Source organism: Phodopus roborovskii, unplaced genomic scaffold, assembly GCF_943737965.1.
Source record: "Phodopus roborovskii unplaced genomic scaffold, PHOROB, whole genome shotgun sequence".
Taxonomy (NCBI): Eukaryota; Metazoa; Chordata; class Mammalia; order Rodentia; family Cricetidae; genus Phodopus; species Phodopus roborovskii.
Window position 1 is genome coordinate 15,669,902 of NW_026126636.1, and position 23,096 is coordinate 15,692,997.

General features: G+C 52.0%; 2 protein-coding genes across 2 annotated transcripts; one reads left to right on the forward strand and one right to left on the reverse strand.

The window, feature by feature from the left end:
• Positions 1 to 6,061, reverse strand: Tsen34 (tRNA splicing endonuclease subunit 34). Its single transcript, XM_051207755.1, has 5 exons — positions 5,940 to 6,061; positions 5,537 to 5,783; positions 5,140 to 5,396; positions 4,736 to 5,028; positions 1 to 496 (listed from the first exon to the last, which is right to left on the reverse strand). The coding sequence occupies exons 1-5, from the start codon at positions 6,035 to 6,037 to the stop codon at positions 309 to 311; spliced, it is 1,083 nt and encodes a 360-aa protein (XP_051063712.1). The 5' UTR covers positions 6,038 to 6,061; the 3' UTR covers positions 1 to 308.
• A 1,567-nt stretch (positions 6,062 to 7,628) lies between these two features.
• Mboat7 (membrane bound O-acyltransferase domain containing 7) lies at positions 7,629 to 23,016 on the forward strand. The gene is made up of 8 exons (XM_051207745.1): positions 7,629 to 7,846; positions 8,503 to 8,581; positions 8,686 to 8,815; positions 9,280 to 9,406; positions 11,855 to 12,014; positions 13,957 to 14,317; positions 16,000 to 16,176; positions 21,970 to 23,016. The coding sequence occupies exons 2-8, from the start codon at positions 8,506 to 8,508 to the stop codon at positions 22,358 to 22,360; spliced, it is 1,422 nt and encodes a 473-aa protein (XP_051063702.1). The 5' UTR covers positions 7,629 to 7,846; positions 8,503 to 8,505; the 3' UTR covers positions 22,361 to 23,016.
• The last annotated feature ends 80 nt before the right edge of the window (positions 23,017 to 23,096 follow it).

Below are 23,096 nucleotides of genomic sequence, written 5' to 3' on the forward strand. Positions count from 1 at the left end.
TTGTTGTCAGGACTCAAAATACATTTATTCAACAAATTTACTGAGAACTGCCATGTAGGAAACAGAAAAGCCAAATAAAATAAGAGCAGTCTCAACTCTGAACAAGCTCACAGTTTGGAAACAGAAAATACAAAACAACACAGGAAAACAGCCTTCAAACAGGAAAACAAAAAAGCTAAAAAGGATGTAGTGTTCAAAACTGTGGAATCAGGCAGGGCGGGAGAACACAAGCCTTCATGTAGACAAGCTGGGGTGACCATCCAGGAAGGTTCTTACAGCCCACAGCCACACCCCGCTCAGCCAGCAGCTCACTGCAGGCTGGCCCACTGTAGGGAGGTGTAGACCACCTTCCCATCAGGCTGAGGGGAGCAGAGAAGCAGGGTCTTCCTGACACTGGTTCCCAGGCGGCCGGCAGAGACCAGGTCCTGGAGAGGGATGGGGTCTTCAGCAGCCCAGCACTGAGCAATGTAGTGAGCGTGGAAACGCAGCGGGTCACCTGCGGGAAAGAGACATGTAAGGTTCCCACCTGCAGGGGCTGGGGCTGGGGCACTGACTGACATTTCATCCTTCGGCTTATTTTATTGCACATTTGATTCCTTTGCAGTGCTAGGTGTGGAAGCCAGGGCCTTGTGTAGGTTAGGTACTCTACCGCTCTCTTTTTAATCTATTTATTTGAAGGGTATGAGTGTGTGCTTGCTTGCATGTATATGTGTACCATGTGTGCTTGGTGTGTGCATAGCCAGGAGAGGGCACTAGGTCCCATAGCACTGGGGTTATAGGTGGTTGTGAGTCAGTACGTGAGTGCTTGTGTCCTGTGCAAGAACACATTTGAGGCATCTCTCTAGCTCCCTCTTTGTACTTTTGGAGACAGGGTTTACACTACACGTACTAGTCTTGAACTTGCCCTATGGTCCACACTCACCCTAACCCTGGCATTCTCATCCTCCTGTCTTAGCTTTCAGAGTAGCTGGGATCAGGAGTTACACAGACATTTTCAGCACACATTGAATATTTTGAAACACATACCCTTGTACCCAGCTACTCTACTTTTTTTTTTTTTTTTTGACACGTGGTCTCTCTATATACATATAACTCTGGCTGTTCTGGCTGTGGAACTCACTATAAAGACCAAGGCAGCCTCAAACCAACAGAAATCTGCCTGCCTCTGTCTCCTGAGTGCTGGGAATGAAAGGTGGCATGCAACACCACACCTGGTACAACTACTCTGAAGGATCTTCTCTCTCTCTCTTTTTTTAAAGATTCATTTATTTATTATGGATACAACATTCTGCCTCATGTATGTCTGCAGGCCAGGAGAGAGCACCAGATCTTATTACAGATGGCTGTGAGCCACCATGTGGTTGCTGGGAATTGAACTCAGGACCTCTAGAAGAACAGCGAGTGCTCTTAACCTCTGAGCCATCTCTCCAGCCCCAGACCTTCTCTTTTTATCTATCCACTTTCTCTATTTTTGTTTGTTTGCTTGTTTGAGACAGCTGTTTCATGTGGTCCAGGTTGGTTTTGATGGCCCCAAATGGCTTCACGATTGCCAGAAACAAAATAGAAAGCATAGAATGGGGGTCTGGAGAGATGGCTCAGTGGTTAAGAGCACTGGCTGCTCTTCCAGAGGACCTAGGTTCAATTCCCAGCACCCACATGGCATTCCACAAGTGTCTGTAACTCCGGTTTCAGGGGACCTGACACCTTCATACCCATGAATATACAATAAAGTTAAATTAAAAAGAGAGAGGGAGAGAGAAAGCAAAAATATGACTACCTCTGTGGTACAAGATACATGTATAAGAATAAACAATACACAACTATCATGATTAAAAGATATGATAAGACAAGCTTGTAACCTCAGGCAATTAAGAGGCGTAGGCAAGGGGACTTCTTGAGCTTAGGAGTTCACAAAGGCAACCTGGGCACCATACAGACATTTTACCATGCAGAAGGAAAACCAGGATTAAAAGATAAGCCACAGTGCTGGTATGTAGCTCATTAGTAGACCACTTATGGATCCTTAGCACCACAGCTATTAAACAAAAACAGAACCTATTTGAGACTTTAGTAGGCTAAACAGGAAAAGATTTTATACCAGGATAGAACAAAAATTAAAAGTCTCATACTAATCCCGGCACTCAGGAGGCAGAGGCAGGTGGATCTCTTTGAGTTCCAGGCCAACCTGGTCTACAGAGCGAGTTCTAAGACAGCCAAAGTTACACAGTAAAACCCTGTCTAGGGGGAAAAAAAAAAAACATACATACAACTAAACTGTCAATAGACCTCTAGTCGCCTCCCTCCACCCCCCCCCCCTTGATGGCTTTAGTTACTGAACAGCTGACAGACAGTCTGCCCCTGGGATAGGTGGAATCTGAAGACGACTGTACCAGAGGTTGAGTCACAGGCAAGGGAAATTGAAAACGGAGAGCCGGAGAGAAGGCCTTCCACTCTTCCAGAGGACCCCAGCTCAGTTCCCAGCATTCACACTGAACTCACAGCGGCATGTAACTCCAGCTCCAGGAGAACCCAATGTCATCTTCCAGTCTCCCTGTGCAGCCACACACATGCACACATACCAATGCAAAAAAAAAAAAAAAAAAAAAAAAAAACATCTTGAAAGGGGGTTGGGGATGAGAATCTAAACCATGAGATCGTGTGGCATTCTAGGAGATTGTTGCTATGCCCCTGCCTGGCAGCTGGGTCCCTGGCAAGAGGCTCCCTCCCCAGAAACGACAGCCTCTGGCTGTTAAAAGGCTGCAGCCAGCTGAGAGGAACACATCAAAATGCTTGAGAAACTAATCCTGTAACTGTTTTCCTGGCGGCTTAGCAACTTTGAGCCTCAGGCAAAATTTAAAAATAAACTTAGAATCCTTACAGTGATTGAGGCTCTGGACACAATTTCACAGGAGACAAGGACTGTACTAGGTGTTTTAGAAATATTGACATAGCAGAACTAATTGGTCAGTGCCAGACCTGAATGCTCATGCGTTTTAATCACCCCCACCACCCTCCTGTTTGAGGCCAGCCAGGAAAGAAGAGAGGCAGGAAAAGAACAAAAAGTTTAGCTTGCAGTTCAATTCAATGTGTAGAATTAAGAGCTGGATGTGGTGGCACACATTTTTGTCAATCCTAGCTCTTAGGAGGCCTAGGCAAGAAGATTGCTTCCAACTGTGTCATGTGGTAAGCTGGACACCAGGTTGGGACTCAATAGTGAGACTTTGCATTAAAAAAAAAAGTCAAAAGTCGAGGGCTGGAGAGATGGCTCAGAGGTTAAGAGCACTGCCTGCTCTTCCAGAAGTCCTGAATTCAATTCCCAGCACACACACACACACACACACACACACACACACACACACACAAAGCCCTGGTATGGTAGCAGATGCCTTTGACTGCCAGCACGCTGGAGACAGACAGGCAAATCTCTGTGAATCTGAGGCTACTCAGGGTTACATAGTAGAACTTATCTTTAAAAATTGTAAAAATGCCAAGCACTGTGATACAAGCCTCTTTAATCTGAGCACTTGGGAGGCAGGCTCTATGAGTTCGTTTACTCTTGTCTACATTGCCAGTTTTAGGCCAGCCAGAGCTATACACCAAAGCTCCTGTCTCAAAAATAAACAAGCAGGTAAGGTATAGGATTAGTAGGTAATTAACTGCTTTAAACTAGTTATTTTAAGCTGCAGTAGTTTTGTCCAGGCCCAAGAAATTCTGGTGCACTTTCTTAAGTAGCCAGGGATACTCAGACCTAGTTAGAATTTCGATGATCAAGTTATATAGTAAGCATGCGCCTGCATATCCATACCAACATATAATCTTCCCCATATTGTATTTTTCACATACATGACCCTACTTTTTTTTTTTTCCTGCCAGGGTCTTGATACCTAGTCCTGACTGGCCTGAAGTCACTATGCAGCCTATACAAGGTCTCAAATTTGAGGTAATCTTCCTGCTTCACACTCTCAAGTGCTAAGTAAGATTACAGGTATAGCTATCACATCCCATTTTTTTTTTTCCTTTGTTGAGATGGGGTATCATGTAGCCAAAACTAATCTCAAACTGGCTATGACTGCACTTATCATTAGAGACATGTACCATCATACCCAACTACAGTCCTACACATTAACACTTTGACAGTTAATACTATGTTTCTCAGACAACTAGTTTTTAGGTTTTTTTGGTTTCTGTTTTTCTTGTTTTGAGACTGTCTCCTGGCTGGCCTGTAACTCAGATTTACACTTGCCTCTGCCTCCCCAGTGCTGTGATTAAAAGAAGGGGCCACCTTTCTCGGTCTTAATTGCTGTTTTGTTTCTAACTCATCAGGGCTTTGTTGCTTTTAATCTTTCAGTTCTACAAAGAAACCTGCAGTGCATGTGCTCATGTTCTGTGCACATGGTAAGGATCTCTAAGTCAATCTTTCAGATCCAAACAGTATTTATGAGAAATTACTTAAACCAAGGCGGCTGTTAACACAAGCCTTTACTCCCAGCACCTGAGAAAGTAGAGAAGGAAAGACTTTGCATTCCAAGGCTAGCTTGTACAACACAGCAAATTCCAAGCTAGTCTTGGCGACGTGATGAGACCCTGTCTCAAAACAAGTTAGACCGCCCCCAGTATTTGCTGTCCTTCTCTGGGTCCCCAGGGCCCAGAGGTGACACCAAAGACAAAATGCAGAACGAATAAAAGACCACCAGGAAAGAAAGGTATAGCCACTAGAGCCCCAACCCGAACTCACCAGGATAGACCAGGAAGTCACCACCAAACTTCCCAGCTGCGCTGAGGAAGAAGCCTCTCTCCCACAGGTCTCTGTAGATGCTGTAGCGCAGCTCATGGGCAGGTCGGCCAGCATGGGGCCAGTCTTTGGACTGCACACGCCAATCCAGGGGCTTAGCCTTTACAGGCCGAGGCCTAGCAGTGGCCAGCTGGATGAGCAGGGCTGACCTGGGCAAGGGGGTCACCCCGTTTGAAGGCCCTGGTTGGGCAGATGAAGAGTCTGAGGTGGATGAAGAGTCTGGAGAAGGCGCAGAGAAGAATTTACTGAATCCACAAGGCAAAGACTCCTTGTCTCCAGAAAGATCCAACTAAAAACCTTCCCAAAGCTTCGGTCCCTCCTGCCCCAAATCTGAACTCCAAACCCTACCTTCACCTGCTGCTCCCTCCTGCTCCGCATTAGCCTGGCCATCACCACCAGCCTCACTCCCTTGGGCAGCTGCGCTTCCACTGGCTTCTTGGCCTTCATCTGCCCCTGAATCCTGTTCCAGCTTCGGCTTCTTGGCAGCCTGGCCCTCTGCGATCTTCTCTAGGTGCTCCTGACGCCGGGTCTCACGGGCCTCGGCTGCCAGAGTGCTCTGCTCCTGGAAACTCTGCTCTTGCTGGCGTTTGAACGACGCTAAGGCCTGAGAAGCAAACTCAGCTGGAACCCCAAGCAAGACATAGCCTGCGATCCCCCAGGAAAACAGGAATTCTGGCCCTGTCTACAACCTTCCAGAACAGGCCCTCCCAGGCCTTCCCACCACAAGGGCCTTTCGCTTCTTACCAAGCCATGGTTGCGGGGATCAGGGCGCGGGGCGCTGACCAGCGTCACGGCGCCTATCTCGGCCAGGAGCCTTGCTTCCTCGGGTAACAGCAGAAGCGGGAGGCCCAGGCGCGAGTTCTGGCGGGGCCCGCGGGGCAGGGCGCCCACCGTGCGGCCCCCGACTCCCAGGCGCTCCCGCAGCGCCTGCACCGCCTCAGCTCCCCACACCAGCGAGCGGCCATTAGCAACCTCCACCACCAGCATCCTCCTGCAAAGTGTGTGTGGGGTGGGGGTCCGTCACCGAAAAAGCCCCACGGACCCGACCGAAGCCTTCCGCGACCCCAGCGCAAGCAAGGCCCCGCCCCTGGACCCGAGCGGGGCGGGATGAGGCGGGAGAGGGAGGACAGGAGGGAGGCAATGCCACCTGCGCCCCAGGCCGAGCCCCACCCGGAAGGACTGCTGGAGACCACGCCCCTCGCCCAGGTCCCACTGCTCTGCTCCCGCGCAGATCCCGGCGACCATCAATCATCCCCGCAAACGCGTGCCACCGCGTCACGTCTCCTCTCCTCCAGAGACCTCCCGCCCCTTTGCGCAAAGTGGGTGTCTCCCTTCGGGCGTGCCCGTCAGGCCCCTCGGAACGTGGAGCGGCAGCTCGCCCCCCCCACACAACCCTCTCCTAGAAACTGGGGACCCGGCCGCTCCCATTTCGAATTTCCGAGGCTAGTCTTTGCCGCCCGTTCGCCTAAGCCGGACTTTAAAGAAAACCGGATCGTCTTTTCTTTGCGCAAGAGGTTCGACGTCCCTGCATCCCCGGCCCGGCTCACCCCACCCCACCCCACCGCACCCCCCGAGAACACGAGCGTGTGTGTCAGCCTTGCCCGGAGGCCTCGGCTCCGTCCAACCAGCCGCCCCGTTCCCAGAGAATCGCAAGGGGTCGGTCGGGGCGGCATTCGAGCCCCGGGCAGACCCGGGCATCCTGCAGCCACGGCCCCGCCCACCCCCTCCCTACCCAATTTCGGGAGCGCTGGCCCGTTCGCGCAGGAACGAACGCTCAGCCGCACTCCGGGCGCCCCGCGCACGTCTTGGCTCCGCTCCGCTCCCCTTCCTCCCCTTCCCTGCCCTTCCCTTCAGCCCGTCGCACTGCCCTCCGTCAGACCAGCCAGCGAGCCAACTCCTCCGCCGCCAACACTCTCAGGGGAGGCGGGGTCGGCTCTGCGCAGCGCGGCGCGGCGCGTCCTCCGTCACCCCGTCACGTCAGCAGGCCGAGCGGAAAAGCAGAGGCGAGCTCGCCCCGCCGCCCGCAGCTCGGTCTGCAAAGCGGGGGCCTTGGGGCGGAGGGGCGGGCCATCGCCCTTGGCCCCGCCCCCACGCCCAGAGGCCCCGCCCCGTCACAGATGATCACGCCTTGTCGCCTCTTCTCCGGCTCCGCCTGCACCCCCCCAAAAAAAGAAGTCTCGATGTTTCGAGAAGCTGTTGCCTCCGAGCGCCTGTTACACCCGGTTATTTCCAAAGTTACAGCCAGACTTCTGACCTCGCTGGCATGTGACGGTGACCTAAAACGTACCCAGCTCCCCGAGATAATCACAGGCATCCGGCCCCGCCCACGCCCTGCTCATCCTCCGACTCTCCCCCCACCCCGCCTGACTCCCGACCGTCTCCGAAGGGAGCCGAAGCACGTGGCCCCGCCCACACCGCGCGGCGTGGGTGGGGGGTGAGCCCGCCTGGTGCGTAAACGGAAGACTTGAGACACCGATTATCTCCGAATCACGCCGAAGCGTGCGGCCCCGCCCACATCCGGCCGAGTTCGTGCACTGATCTAATTCCGAACCCATCCCCCCCCGATTTCAGAACCCGACTGTCTCCGAAGCCAGCCGAAGGAAGCCTGGTGGCCCCGACCTCGGCGCCGTCCGCTCGAACGACCGAGGGTGCCCGAAGGAACCCGAGGCTGAGGGCCCGCCTCTTTCCGAACGCCGCGCTCCAGGTCCCACTCCCTTCTCACGTCTCAACCCGTTTCCTCGGGGACTCGGAGCCTTGGCCCCGCCTCTCCGACTCGAAACCCCGCCCCTCTTCACGTACTGGCAGCTCTTTGCCCCGGGGCCTCCCAGAAAGAACGCGGCCGGCATCATCGTGCGGCGCCCCGGTGTGGACTGGGTTCTCTTCCTACGGGGCCGTATCCTGCCCCGTACTGCAGCCGGTCTCTGGCCCGAGACCGCGCAGCCCTTGCGGGATCCAGCAGTGCGGGGGCGTGCTGAGCCGGGGAGGCGTGGCCCGAGCAGAGGCGGTGGCCGAAGAGGGCTTCTCCGCAGCCTCCCGGCCCCGCGGACGGTTCAGGTGAGCCCGGGGTGGACTTGTACGGAGGCATCGCTGAAGATCGTAGGGCGGCGGGGTGCGGGATCAGCGACCGGAGCGTGGCCCGGCTGGGTGGCGTAACTGCCTGTGGATCTGCTGGGGGCGGGATCGGATCCACGCTGGGCTGCGCGGGGCCGGGCTACGGAGGGAAGCTGCAGCTCAGACGGGGTCGGTCATTGCCTTCTCTCCGGGGTCTGGGTTGGAGAGGAGGCCAGGGGCTCTGAAGACATGTGGGTGCTAAATGCTGGATCCCTCCGGGCTGCATGAGGGTGGGAGTCTCGGGTTCTTGGGTCCTTTGAGACGTAGGGGAGACTGGGGATCAAGACAGGATTCTAAAGGGTTCCTGTGTACTCAGAGGAGGGTGGGGGTGAGGTGGGTACCTGGGCTAAAAGAGAAGAAGGGTTCTGCAAAGGATTGTTTTCCGGGCCGGAAGTTGTCTAGGTGACTGTGTCTTAAATGGGGGGTAGAAGTACTTTTGGTTTGTACATTGGCAGAGGGTTGGGGTAGAGGGGGCTCGACTCCTGGGTCCTGGAAGGAGGAGCGAGCTGGAGGCCTGGGTTCTCAAAAAGTAGAGGGTTCTGTTATCCTCTGGGGTACTGGGGTACTGGTTCTCACTGTGAGCCTTTCCTCCCCCCCAGACCATGACACCCGAAGAATGGACATATCTAGTGGTCCTCCTTATCTCCATCCCCATCGGCTTCCTCTTTAAGAAAGCTGGTGAGTCAGGTTCCCTGCCCAGTGGAAAATTAGGGTGAGGGAGGTGACATGGGGCATCGCCCCTCGCGAAGGTCCTATGCTTATACTTCACCTTTTCCTTTCAGGACCTGGGCTGAAGAGATGGGGGGCAGCAGCTGTGGGCCTGGGGCTCACCTTATTCACCTGTGGCCCCCACACTTTGCATTCTCTGATTACCATCTTGGGAACCTGGGCCCTCATTCAGGCCCAGCCCTGGTGAGAACTAAAGAAAAGAGGATGCAGGGGATACAGCAGCCAACCTGTTTCCTCTTTGGGCCTTCCATTTCTTGTCCTTCAGCCTTTTCTGCTGCCTCTTGTTTATCTTAACGTTTCTCTGTGCCTTGGCCATGTTTCTTCCTCTCCTACCTTGTTGTGTACTCTTGTCTCTGCGTATCCACCCCAGTCCTCAATATATCCACGTGCCGGTCATTCCTAACCCCGTCGTCTTGAGCTCTGGCTCTTGCAGAAGACTTAGCGATCCTTCTTCACACCAAAAAAAGCTTCAGCGTTAACTCCCCTCATCCCTGGCTGTGCCTCTTCTGTCGCTGCCACCCACCTGTCCTCTCTCCTCTTGTCTGTCTGAATCAGGGGTGGGGTCGGGCATAAAGTCTCGCTTGGGAGAAGGAAGCGGAGGCTCAGGTCCCTGCACCCAGCGTTATAACTTCCCACCTCTGTCCTAGCTCCTGTCATGCCCTGGCTCTTGCATGGACCTTCTCCTATCTCCTCTTCTTCCGAGCCCTCAGCCTGCTGGGCCTGCCCACTCCCACGCCCTTCACCAATGCGGTCCAGCTGCTGTTGACACTGAAGGTGAGGCTTGGGAAACACTATTCCCTCTTCCTGTCCTGAGAGTCCCTGGGGACAGAGCTCACCTCTCACTTACTCTGTAGAAGGTCTTCACCTTTCCGCTCATTCCAGGGTAAGGAGATATCCCAAGTGCTCTGTCACAAGCCACTTGGCACACCTGGAATATGCCTGCCCAGCATGCTTTGCCAGCATGCTTGTCTTGAGTCTGTAGCTAACCATCCTCCAAGGAGGAGGAAATAGCCCTGTGGAGAAAAGGTATCTGGCCCAAGGGCATAGCAGGGACTACCAGGTCTCATTTTGTTGTTTTGTTCTTAAGAAGGAGTCTCTTGTAGTCTCAGAAAAAAAAATGACTTTGAACATTTTCCCCCCTGGGTCTTTTGAGACAGGGTTTCTCTGTGTAGTCCTGGCTGTCCTGGATATGTAGACCTCGAACTCCTCCTCCCAAGTGCTGGGATTAAAGGCGTGTGCCACCACCACCTGGCAAGTCTGACTCTTAATCACCTAGGAAGAGGGCAAAGAGAGACTGGTCCTCAATTCCCATCCCAGACCACAATAGTGGTGAGCTCTTTCTGTGTTCCGGGCTCCAGCAACACAGGTCCGGACAGTCCTGCCAGGTTGTTTTCTCTAGAGTTCTTTGTTTTATGGCAAACTCAGCAGTGGGCAGTGATTGGTCAGCTATGAGTTGGAAGAAGAGCCTTTCAGGGTGCATGTAAACCTACACGTGTAGATAGGAATGTGGTGGGTGCCATGTTCACTTTCTGAATATCGTGCAATTGAATGGGCAGCAGAAGCCAGGCCGCAAAGGGCTCTGTTGGCTGTGATGAATATGGAACTCACTCCTAAATGAGACTGACATCCATCAGGAAGAAAGTTTTTCATTTTGTTTATATCATTTTGGTTTGTTGGCCAGGAGACTGGGATACAACAAATTTGCCTCTTCGATAATAAGTAGAATGGAATGAGAGGAGATAGGACCCTTTTATCAAAGTCAAGTGTGGGGGTTCATGGACATAATCCTAGCATTTAAAAACAAAACAAAAAAAAAAACCAAGCTGAGCATGGTGGCACATGCTTTTAATTCCAGGGAGGCAGATCTCCGAATTAAAGGCAGCTGGTGTATATAGAAGATTCCAGAACAGCCAGGGACATTTAGAGATAACCTGTCTCCAAAAATTAAAACACCCTTCCCCTCAAAAAGAAAAACAGGCTGGAAAGAGGGCTCCGTGGTAGAGAGTGCCGCTCTTGCAGAGGACCTGAGTTCAGATCCTGGCATCTAGACTGGGCGGCTCGAAAACAGCAGTAACACCAGCTCTAGGAGATATGACACCCTCTTCTGGCCTTTGGGCATCTGTGCACTCAAGCTGTATACACAGAGGCACAGAAATAAAAATATATTTTAAAGACAAAAAAGCTAGTGTGTTGGTGCACACCTTTAATACCAGCACTCAGGTGAAGGCAGAAGGAGGAGGAGTTTAGGATCATCCTTAGCTACACAGAGAGTTGCTTTGAGGATAGTTTGAGAAGTTTGACTTTTTTCTTTGTTTTGTTTTTGACGGTGGTTTGAAGAGGAGATAGTTTGTCAAACGAAAAACCAAAAACAACAACAACAAGAAACTTGGACCAGTAGCTGGGTCAGGGAAAGAATTACATGTCGTGGAGCCTAGAAGGGAAAAGTGCTTTTTAGAGCCCCTTCTTCCCCTTTGAAACCACCTAGTAGGGGAAGCCCTGCTTTACTCTCTTGCCTCTCTCTGACTCCTGGGGCCCTGTCCACGGAGCCTAGCAGGAAGCAGGAGGACACAGATGTGGCCATAGGAGTTTTGTCTATGGCTAAAATAGGTAGAGTATATCCAGAAGGGCAGTTGGGACATCTTCATCCCCAACCCCTACCCAGTGAAGTCAGAAAGGAACAAGCTTGGGGATAGAGAGATGGGGCTCCGCGGTTAAGAGCACTGACAACTCTTCCAGAGGACCCGGGTTCATTCCCCAGCACTCACATTGGCAGCTCACAACTGTGTGAACTCCAGTGCCAGGGGACCCACCAACGCCCATGGCAAAAACAGCAATGCACATAAAATATAAATAAGTAAGAGTGGAACAAGCTTGGCCTAGTAACGCGGTTATATTGTCTCAGCTCTCCAGGAGGCAAGCTTGGAGGATCACAAGTTCAAGGCCAGCCTAAACAGCTTAGCATGACCTTGTTTCAAGATTTAAAGGTGGGGGAGGGGAGAAGGGACTTGAGATGTGGCTCAGTTTTAGAGCACTTGGCTAGCATATGCAGGGCCATGTGTCAGAGCCTCTAGTACTGAGCCCTGGGGGGTGGCCACCAATTAGAGGTTCCTTCCACACTCTGCATATGTATACCATCCATCCCTAGCTTTAGGCTGAAGTGAAATGGTTGTGAGGATGGCCGCCTCAGGGCACTGATCGGGGCCTCCCTCTGTCTTCCCACAGCTGGTGAGTCTGGCCAGTGAAGTCCAGGACCTGCATCTGGCTCAGAGAAAGGAAATCGCCTCCGGCTTCAGCAAGGAGCCTACCTTGGGCCTCCTGCCAGATGTCCCCTCTTTGATAGAGACACTTAGCTACAGCTACTGCTATGTGGGAATCATGACAGGTAAGTGGCCCGCCCAGCACTGCTGGGTCACCTTCTGCCTCACTCCACCAGAGTTCTGTTCCTATTTATGTCCCCTGCTCTGTCCCAGACTACCTGTCTTCTGTCAGCTGCTGTCCTGTCCTGAGCATATCTGTCTACTGTGGGAACGAACCAACCCTAGAGGATTGCTTCGTCTTCGTCTATTAGGAGGCCGATGGGTGGAGCTAAAGGAGATATGCCTGTAAGCCAGGGGTTTCTTGTAGCTGGAAGGTTTCTTGTCCCGCCAGGTTCTGCCACTATTTAGCCCCAAATAAACACAGGGACACTGTATTAATTATAAAACTGTTGGGTCAATGGCTAGGGCTTCTTACTGGCTAGCTCTGTCTTAATTATTAGCCCATAACTACTAGTCTATGTATTTCTACATGGCCTTATCTTACCAGAGAACGCCTGGCACATCCTAACCGCCTGGTCTCTACAGGACATCCCTCTGGCGGCTTTTCTCTGCCTCCCAGAATTCTCCTTGTCTCTATTGGCCAGCGTTTTATTCATCAACCAATAAGAGAAACATATACAGAAGGACATCCCCCATCAGTGCCCACCATCCAGGGGACAAATATTTGCAGCTCAGGATCTCTCAGTTTCAGAAACAGAAAAATATATATATATGTATATGTATACATATATATATATATTTTTTTTTGGCAGAGGATTGGGGCCACTGTATTAAACATTGAACCTGGGACCTTGTACATGCCAGGCAAATGATCAAGTGTGGAGTTATATCCCCAGCCTTTTGGCTTTACCTTAGACGAGGACTCACTGTGTAGCCCAGGCTATTCTAAAACTCTCTGTGTAGCAGGATAGCCTCCAACTCACAGAGATCTGCGTTCCTCTGCCTCCCGAGTTAGATGAGGGCTCTGTATGTTTCCTAGACAGGCCTTGAACCTTTGATTGCCCTACCTCATCTTCCTGGGTAGGTGACATGGCAGGTATGTACCACCTGACATGAATCAGAATGTCAGGGTTTATTTGGTGCTAGGGACTGAACCCAGGGCCTTGTACATGCTAAGCAAGTTCTCTACCAGCTGAGCTACGTCTCCAGACCTACCTCATAGGTTTTGCTTTGTTCCTGTGTTTTTAATTTTTGGTTTGGTTTGTTTTGAGGGGGGGTTGTTTGTTTGTTTGCTTGTTTTTGCAGCAAGGTTTCTTTGTATAACAGCCCTAGCTGTCCTGGATCTCATTTTGTAGACCAGGCCGGCCTTATGACGCTGCTATTTACGTATGCATCCACTTAAAGTACTCCAACTCACTGGCTTTTATATATCCATAGAGCTGCGAAACCTTCACCAGAGCGCACTTGTTTGCAGGACAGCCTCCTTTCTGAAAAGGAACCACCCAACCTTTAGTCACCAACACCAAACCTCCTCCGTCCCTGACTGACACCGTTGACTTTTTCCTATAAAGACGTTTCACATAAACCGAGTCCCATGCTCGCGGTTTGTGGTGGACATACAAGGGCTTCAGCGCCCATCCTGCAAGTCCCCACTGGTGTTCTCTGGGCCAAACCCCATTGTACCTCAGGAACCTCGACTATCCTGCCCCTGCTTTTCCCCCTCCACCACCCAAGCCCGCTCAGCACCCAGAGGGGGCTGATGAAAAGTGGAAGCCAGGGAAATCTGCAGTGGCTTCCTGGCCTGCTCATCTATCCCCTCCCCTCCCCTTCAGGGTACTTTCTCCTCTCCCGTCAGCCCTTGTTCCTGAGTTCTCTAGGTTTCTCCCCTTTCTCTGTGGTTTTGAGCCTCTCCCTCCCTGTTCACAGACCTCCTGTCCTCAACAACTCCTCTTCCTCCCCTTCCCCCCCCTTCCCTTCTCTCCATCCTCCTCCTTCCACCTCCCATTTCCCCAGGAGACACAGATGGTACCCAGCCTCCAACCACCTGACCCTTGCCACCCTTCACAGGCCCATTCTTCCGCTACCGCACCTACCTGGATTGGCTGGAACAGCCCTTCCCGGGAGCCGTGCCCAGCCTGAGGCCCCTGCTGCGCCGCGCCTGGCCGGCCCCGCTCTTTGGCCTGCTCTTCCTGCTGTCCTCCCATCTCTTCCCGCTGGAAGCTGTGCGTGAGGACGCCTTCTACGCCCGCCCGCTGCCCACCCGCCTCTTCTACATGATCCCGGTCTTCTTCGCCTTTCGCATGCGCTTCTACGTGGCCTGGATTGCGGCCGAATGCGGTTGCATTGCCGCGGGCTTCGGGGCCTACCCCGTGGCTGCCAAAGCCCGGGCCGGGGGTGGCCCCACCCTCCAATGCCCAACCCCCAGCAGGTCAGGCGGCGGGAGGGAGGCTTCCCAAGACCCAGCAGGCCCCACCACCAAGGGTTGGCTCTGCCCCTAGTAGGGAGGAGAGCAGGGAGCAGGGTGTAGGGCTACCAGCTGTGGTTGACAGCCTGTTGCCCCCCTGGTGACTATCATCTGCCTTCCCTGGCCGCTAGGGAAACCATGTGTTCCTGGTACCTACAGATTGCCCCTTGTTGCTAGCACTTGTTACCCCTCAGTATGGCTAATTGCCCTCTATTGCTAGGCAAAGGGAAACGGTATCATAGCAACCACATGCCTACCCTGTGTTGCCATGGAAGTGTCACCGCCCCCCCCCCCAAAACCAGGTCATTCCTGGTTGCTGGGGATACTGTCATTTGGTAGCAGTGGGTCTACCTTCTGTTGCTAGGGAAACGGTTCCTTAGCAACTGAACTGCCCCTCTGCTGAGGAAGCTATATCCCTAGCAACCATGGCTCCTCCCTTCTTGCTGATAGCCTCGCTGTGTGTGCCTGTCTTGCTGAGAGCCAGCAGCCCATCATGGGATGTCCCCACAGAGCACCTTCCCAGTTGCCCTGTTTCTAAGGAAGTAGCATCCTCCAGCAGCCACGGGTCCATCTCCCCAGTGCTGAGGCTGAACCCTCTACTAGTAAGGCTACCCCACCACCCGCAGCACCATCATAGAGGGCGAGCCACAGAACTAGTCCCTGCGGGGCTCCTTCAGGTGCTTAGGAAGTACCACTTCCTTGTTGAAAGGAAAGTGGCATCCCTTGCAACCAGTAATGAACCAAATCCCGGTCTCTAGAGTCCATTGTCATCCTTCCAACCGGGGGATGGGGTGGCACCCATCCCCCAGTTGTATCAAACTGCCATCCTGGTGGGGGTAGGGACACCTCCAGGATGTGATTTACCACCACTGCCCGAGTGGCTGTGGGTGCACCTCATGCGGCTGGAGCGTGGGTGTTCTGCGGAGATGCGATGCTGTTTTAAGTCTGCAAGTCCCACTGGTGAAGGATACCTTCCCTCCCAAGTCCAGGAGCCACTGCAGGTTCACGTAGGCCCAGCATCTTTCTCTGTAGCCGATATCAATCAGTGGTGTCGGGAGCCTGGAAACCTCTGTTATTTCTGGAGGTGGCACTTCTCGAACAATCACAGGGACCAGGCAATAGGCCTGTTCTGAAAGATTTTTCTGAACAGCCTGGACCTTGTTGCTAAGGAATGCCTCTTCCCTAGCAACGGAGATCATTGAGAGTCACAAGGCCTAGAATATCTCCCTGGCAACCACGAACCACCTTTTTAGAGTGGATACTTCCCTGGCAGCTGCCTGGCCCCCACAGTTCAGGAGGGACCACGCTTGGAAACTATTCCCAACATACTGAGCTTGGTTGCCAGTGGACTCGATAGCTTAGCAACCATAGCCTTCCAAGGCTGTTTGTGGCTTTATCAGGCGGGCCCTATTAGTTACCAAGAGCACCCCACTATTAGTGAACTGTGCCCCACCCACCTGACCCCTTCTGGCCTATCCTCCTCCCCATTACCCTTGAAAGTTACAGCCAGAGAGAGAGAGGGAGCCAGGGAGCCTTCTCCTGTCCAGAACCCTTTCTTTAGCATCGGGCTGGGACAGCAGCAGGTGTCAGGAGGGGCCTGGCTGAGCTGCATGTCTGTCCCCATCCTCATCCTCCACCTCCCCCAGTCCGGAGAACGCAGCTTCCCTGGAGTATGACTATGAGACCGTCCGTAACATCGACTGCTATAGCACAGACTTCTGCGTGCGGGTGCGGGATGGCATGCGGTACTGGAACATGACGGTGCAGTGGTGGCTGGCGCAGTACATCTACAAGAGCGCACCTTTCCGCTCCTACGTTCTGAGGTGAGGGACCGCCACTGAGTATCAGAGACAGTGCAGAATTTCATCTCCCAAGAGGTCCTGTGCTAGTCAGGGGCTTCTCTAGCTGAGCCCCTAGCCCCAAGGTTCATGGGAGTTGTAGTTCTTGAGCCTGCTATGGTTAAACCCTCTGGACCTAAGGTCAGCATCATTCAACAGTGTAGTCATTCTGGGTCCCAGAGATTTAACTCTGGTCATCAGACTACAGGGCCTTTTACCCACTGGGCTGTTTTGACAGTTGTTGGTTCTCAGGCAAAGTCGCATGTAGGCCAGGCTGACCTTAATCTGAATTGGTACCCAACCATGACCTAGAATCCTGATCTTCCTGGCTCTGTCTTCCTGGAGTAGGTGTGCACTGCTATGCCTGGCTTCTTGCTTGGACTGTTTTGTTTTGTTCTTGAGATAAGGTCTCACTCCACAGCCCTGGCTGTTCTGGACTTGTTATATAAACCAGACTGGTCTCAAACTTCAGCTATCCTCCTGCCTCAGCTCCCTCAGTTTTGGGATTACAGGTTTGTACCACCTTACCTGGACAACTTTTTTTTTTTTTTTTTTTTTTTTAACTGTTTCTTTTCCATCCACCTTCTTCAGTTGTTGCTCTCATGTCTGCAGAACAGCTCTTGGCCATCCGGTGGTGGCTTCAACCCCTTCAGTGGCCTGAGCAGTGGGAGCTGCAGACCAGTCCTCAGTCTCTAGCTTTTAAATTGTTTCCATTCTTCCTGTTTTTTGTCTGTTGGCACCGCAAACGCTCAGCCTTTTCCGAACTGCCAGATGTGATCAGTGGGCACAGAGTTAGCACCTCCTGATAAGTAGTTAATGGTGGCAGCTAGATTTCCCTGGGCATCATGGGAACTATGGTTTAAAGATCCAGCCTGAGGGGCTGGAAAGGTGACTCCAGTGGTTAAGATTTTTGTTGCTGTTGGAGAGGGCCCTGGTTCCGTTCCCAGCACCCACATCCAATTTACTGCCACCAGTAACTCCAGCTCCTGGGGATCCAACACTCTGTGTTAACCTCCATAGGCTCTCACTGCCCTCACATGCATAACCCCCACCACACACACACACACACACACACACACACACACACACACACACACACACACTTAAAAAGAAATTTTTAAGCTAAGCCAGGCAGTGGTGGTGCACGCCTTTAGTCCCAGCACTTGGGAGGCAGAGGCAGGTGGATCTCTGTGAGTTCGAGATCAGTGTGGTCTACAGAGTGAGTTCCAGGACAGTCAAGGCTACACAGAGAAACCCTATCTCCAAAAGAAAAAAAAAAAAAAGATTCACTCTGAATCAGGCATAATAGCACACACCTGTAATGTCAGCACTCTGGAGGCTGAGGCAGGAAGTTTGACATCTTGGGCAACTTAGCGAAATCACATCTTAAAGAAACAAAGACGTGCTCTGTGTCTAACGTGCAAGGCCCCGGACTCCATCTCCAGCATCACACGCATGCACAGACAGACAGACAGACAGACAGACACAGACATGGAGAGGAGTCCCTCAACAGGCCTGATACTGGCTTTGGGAGGAAGAGCAGGGGCTTAGAGAGCCGAGCAGGAGCAGAGCAGAAATGAGCCTCGCTTCCCAGTACCCCACGGCTCAGCACAGAAAAGCCTTTCCAGAGAAGGGGGACGCCCGGCATGAGGAGCTGCTGGGACACGGGTGAGGAGGAAGACTTGAGTTTCATCTCACTAACGTGAAGACTATCGGATGTCACTGGACAGGCAGATGGTAATGTGATGCTGGCACTTAAGGGGAGAGGTGTTAGAAGTGGGCACCGAAGCCAACTGGAGCTGGGGTGAGGCCGGGCAGGAGGATTGTGAGCTCCAAGTCAGCCTAGATAACAAAGGGGCCAGTGAGGTGGCTTAACTGGAGAAAGTGCTTGCTGCCAAGCCTGGCCCTCTGCTCATCATCTCCAAGACACACATGGTAGAAGGAAGGACACAGCTGACTCTGCTGCCATAGTCTCTTGTCCCGCCGCCCTTCAGCCCCAAATAAACACACAGACACTATATTAGTTATGAAACTGTTGGGCAATAGCTAGCTAGGGATTCTTACTGACTAGCTCCATCTTAATTATTAACCCCTAACTACTAGTCTATGTATTTCTACATGGCCTTATCTTACCAGAGAACACCTGGAGTGTCCTCTTACAGGTGTCTACATGCTGCCTCCTCGAGATGCCTCTCTTCCCAGCATCCTCCTCGTCTCCTAGCCCCGCCTATCTTCCCGCTTCTACTGGCCAAGCAGTGTCTTATTCATCAACCAATGAGAGAAACATCCCCCATCGCTGACTACAGCAAGATGTTCCTCTACGCGCTACTCATGCTTCATGATACACAAGAGTACATGCATGCACACATAAACACACACAAGTGTTACAGGGGTGTGGGCTGGGGATGTAGCTCACTGGTGGTGTTTGCAGGCAATGCTGTACATGTGTAGTAACACCACTGGCAAAGTGCAGGCAGGAGGATCAGGAGTCTGAGGTAAGACTGGGCTATGTGAGACCTTACCCTTTAAAAGAGGACGCTTGAGTGTAGCAGTTACAGATGATACTGTTAAAACCCTGGGGATCCCGGTCAAAGCCCAGTGCACCTCAGTATCTTGGTCACTTATTCTCAATTAGGGGTAATTGTGCTGTGCCCTCGGGGGACTTTTCTAGTTTCCAGGGCCCCAGGCATACCTGGCAAGTGCTCCACCACTGTCTTAATTAGGTTTTCTATTGCTGCAATAAGACCACGACCAGCTTGAGGGAAAGAAATGGTTTTACTTCAGCTTATAGTTATCATGGAGGGAAGTCGAGGCAGGGACCGAAGCAGACACAAACTTTGGAGGAGCGGTCCCTGTGGATTGCTCAGCTTCCACCCCCAGGACCACCTACCCATAGTGGGCTAGGTTCTTCCACGCCGATCATTAATCAAGAAAACGCCCCACAGATGTGTATAGGCTGATTTGATGCGGGTATTTTCTCCATTGAGATTCCCTCTTCCCAGGCGACTCTAACAGGAGAACCACTAAACCGTGCCCCATGTCAGGAGCCTTTTTGTTTGTTTGTTTTAATGTTTGGTTTGGTTTGGTTTGGGTTTTTTGCTGTGGCTGAGAGATGTCCCTCTGCATCTCTGGGCAGGGACACAGCAGGATTCATTTCTGGTTTCCCCCTCGCCTCTTGTCATAGTGCGATCATGGTTGTTCTGCACTGCACTATGCTGGTGTGTCAGAGACAAGTCCTTAACAGGGAAAGAACCCAGGAGTGTCTGCTTCTGCCACAACGGCTGGTCACTGCCCAGCTGGAAAATGGAGTAGAGGGCCTGAATTTGTGGGCTGAAAAGTTAGGGCAGTAAGGTGTGGAGAGGTGGCTGAATAGTTAGGAGCACTTGCTCCTGCAGAGGACCTGAATTTGGTTTCCCAACACCCACATGACAGCTCACAACAATCTGTAACTTCAGCTCCAGGGAGCCCTCTTCTGCACTCAAAGGGCATCAGGCATGCACATGGCACACAGACATGCACGCAGGCAAAAAACACCCATATACATTAAAAAAAATTAGAGAGAATTTAATCTTAGTAAGAGAGTGAACCAGACAGGCATGGTGGTGTCACACATCCTTTAATCCCAGCACTTGGAAGGCAGAGGCAAGCAGATCTCTTACAAGTTCAAGGCTACATAGTGAGACCCTGTCTCAAAAAAAACAAAAGAGAGAGAGAATCAAACATTAGGGTCCACCAAGGAGAAGTGGGCCATCCCTGACTAGTTTTTAAAATGTATTTGTTTTAATGTTTCATAACTGTTTTGCATGAGTGTGTGTATGTGTACCACACGCTTGCCTGGTGCCTAGGAAGGTGAGAAAGAGGGCAGTTGGGCCCCTGAGACTGGAGTTAAAGACTGTTGCGAGCCACCATGTGGATGCCAGGAATCGAACCTGAGTGTTTTGCATGAGCAAGACCCGTGTTCTCAACAGCTAGGCCAACTCTCCAGCTCCTCCTACACAGATGTATACAGTATGCCTGGTTTACCTACAGGGTGTCTCATGCAGGCGAGGGGATCCTACAATTTATATCTCCCATCCAAATACTAACCTAACCTGTCTCTGTTTAGCTTGTGATGAGATTAGTTTTGTTGTTGTTTTTAAATTTTACTTTTTGTACCCAGGTGTTAGTGGCACTCGGGAGGCAGAGGCAGGTGGATCCCTGTTCAAAGCCAGCCTGGTCCACAGAGTGGGTTCCAGGACAGCCAGAGCTACACAGAGAAACCCTGTCTCATAAAGTCAATTTTGGGGGAGAGGGGGGCAGTGGACACAGGGTTTCTCTGTGTCCCTTTATGTCTTGGGATTCTATTTGTAGACCAGGCTGATGTCAGACCCCCATAGATCTGCCAGTCTCTGCCTCCCAAATTCTGGAATTAAAGCTGTGTACCACCATGGCCAACAGATTTACTTGTTTTATTTTATGTGTATAAATATTTTGCTTACATGTATGTGTCTGCACCTTGTGTGTGCAGTGCCTATGGAAATCAGGAGGAGGCATCAGATCTCCTAGAACTGGATTTTCACATGGTTTTGAGCAGCCATGTGGATCTTTAGGTCCTCTGTAATAACAGCAAATATTCTTTACTGTTGAGCCTTATCTCCACCCCGTTTTTTTAGACGAAACTCCGGCTAGGCTGGAACTCACTATGAGATCACATTGGCCTCACACTCAAGAGATCTGCCTGCTTCTGCCTCCCGATCCCAAGTGCTAAGATTAAAGGCCTATGCTACCAGATGTAGTTTAGAGTATATAATTTGTTTGCTTGTTTGTTTCCCAACACAGGGTTTCCCTGTAGCTTTGGAGACTGCCCTGGAATTCAATCTGTAGACCAGGCTGGCCTTGAACTTACAGAGATCCACCTGTCTCTGCTTCTCAAGCACTGGGATTAAAGACATGGGCCACCACTGCCTGACCTAGAGTTTATATTTCTAACAATCCCCCCCAACCCCCATGCAGGTGCTTAACCAAGAATCATATAATGAGAACCACCGGGCTCACGAATTGCATTTCTTGGTTCTGAAGGAGGATCCTACAATATAAGACGTTGGGTCTTTATAGGAGGAAAGAGCCAGGGGTAGCCTCAATGGAATCTACAAGGGGACTAGGAGCTTGTTGATCACAGGAAAAGAAAACTCAAGGTTGTCTCAGTATGTTGGAGCTGGAGAGATGGCTCAGCAGTTAAGAGCACCCCTGCTGCTCTTCCAAAGGACCTGGGTTTGCTTCCGGGCACCCACGTGGCAGCTCACAACCATCTATAACTCCAGTTGCAGGGGATCTGATGCCTGCTTCTGGCTTCCTCAGACACTGGGCACTCATATGGTGTACACACATATATTTTAAAAATGTAGTTTAAAGAAGCTGTCTCAGGAGCCGGGCTGTGGTAGCACGCCTCTAATCCCAGCACTCAGGAGACAGAGGCAGGTGGATCTCTGAGTTCAAGGCCAGCCTGGTCTAAAGAGCAAGCTCCAGGGCAACCAGGACTACACAGAGAAACACTGTCTGGGTGGGGGGGAAGCTCCCTGAGGATGCTGGTGATGCAGCTTAAGTGGTTCATTATTGCCTGGTATGTGCAAAGCACTGGGGTTCCGTCCCCAGGAACAAATAAAAACCTCAACACCCCCTTGACTTTCAGGAGGCAGGAAGGAGGAGTGGGCCTAAGCGCCACACTCTGAGGAGGAGGGCGTGAGACAGGGACGACCCAAGCCTGGTCACCTGTGTCCTGACTCACATCTCTTTCTCCAGGAGCGCCTGGACTATGTTGTTGAGCGCCTACTGGCATGGCCTCCATCCTGGCTACTACCTAAGCTTCATGACCATCCCGCTGTGCCTGGCCGCTGAGGGCTATTTGGAGTCAGCCTTGCGGAGACATCTGAGCCCCAGGGGCCAGCAAGCCTGGGACTGGGTGCACTGGTTCCTGAAGATGCGTGCCTACGACTACATGTGCATGGGCTTTGTCCTCCTTTCCATGGGTGACACACTCCGGTACTGGGCCTCCATCTACTACTGGATCCACTTTCTAGCCCTGGCCTGCCTGGGGCTGGGGCTAGCTTTGGGTGGGGGCAGCCCCAGCAAGAGGAAGACAGCATCCCAGGCCACCGTCAGCCAAGCCAGGGAAAAGCTCCGGGAAGAGTGAGGGAGCTGTGCTGTGCTGGCCTCCCAGCAGGCCACCTCAGGCTTTGTTTGGGAATTCCGTGAACCAGGCTATGTTCTCCTTTACCCAGCAAGCATCCTTGTTTGGCTAGGAGCCTGGAGAGGATTCCTTCTTCCCAGCTAACCCCCTGCCTCTGACTTAAAGCTAGAGGTACCCTTCTCCCAGGTGCTCACCGCATTCTGATTTTTCCTTTTCCAAACCTCCCTCTGCTGACGTCAGGGTATTACTGTCCACTCTGGTCCCTGTCTCTCCAGCAGTCTTCAGGTATTCAAAAGTGCCACTCTTCCCAGAATGCAAGGGCAAGGCAAGGGCCAGTGGTCATGTGGCATCTTGGACAAGGTCCCAGTGGGTTCCCAGTATTGGGGTAAGAGCCTCAGGGCCAGGTTCTGGGAAAGGGGAGGAACATCCTTCCTGTTTTATTCTTGGCTTTTATCATCAAATCAGTATTTCAGCGACCATGATCTTACACACCCTGAAGGAGAAAAACCGAGGTGTAAGTAAGCAGCCCCAGGGGAACATGCTCCTACAGTAGCTTCTGTCCGAGCCGTTTCTGGACCTCCACACAACCCGCCACCCAGTGTCATCCTTGGCCTGTGACAGGTCAGAATGTGTAAATCTTCCCCAATAAAGTGTTACACGTGCATCTGTTTGTGAGTGTATCTGTGGGCCACAAGGTACACTTGGCCCAGATTGCCTGTGTGGTGTACCAAGCAGGGCT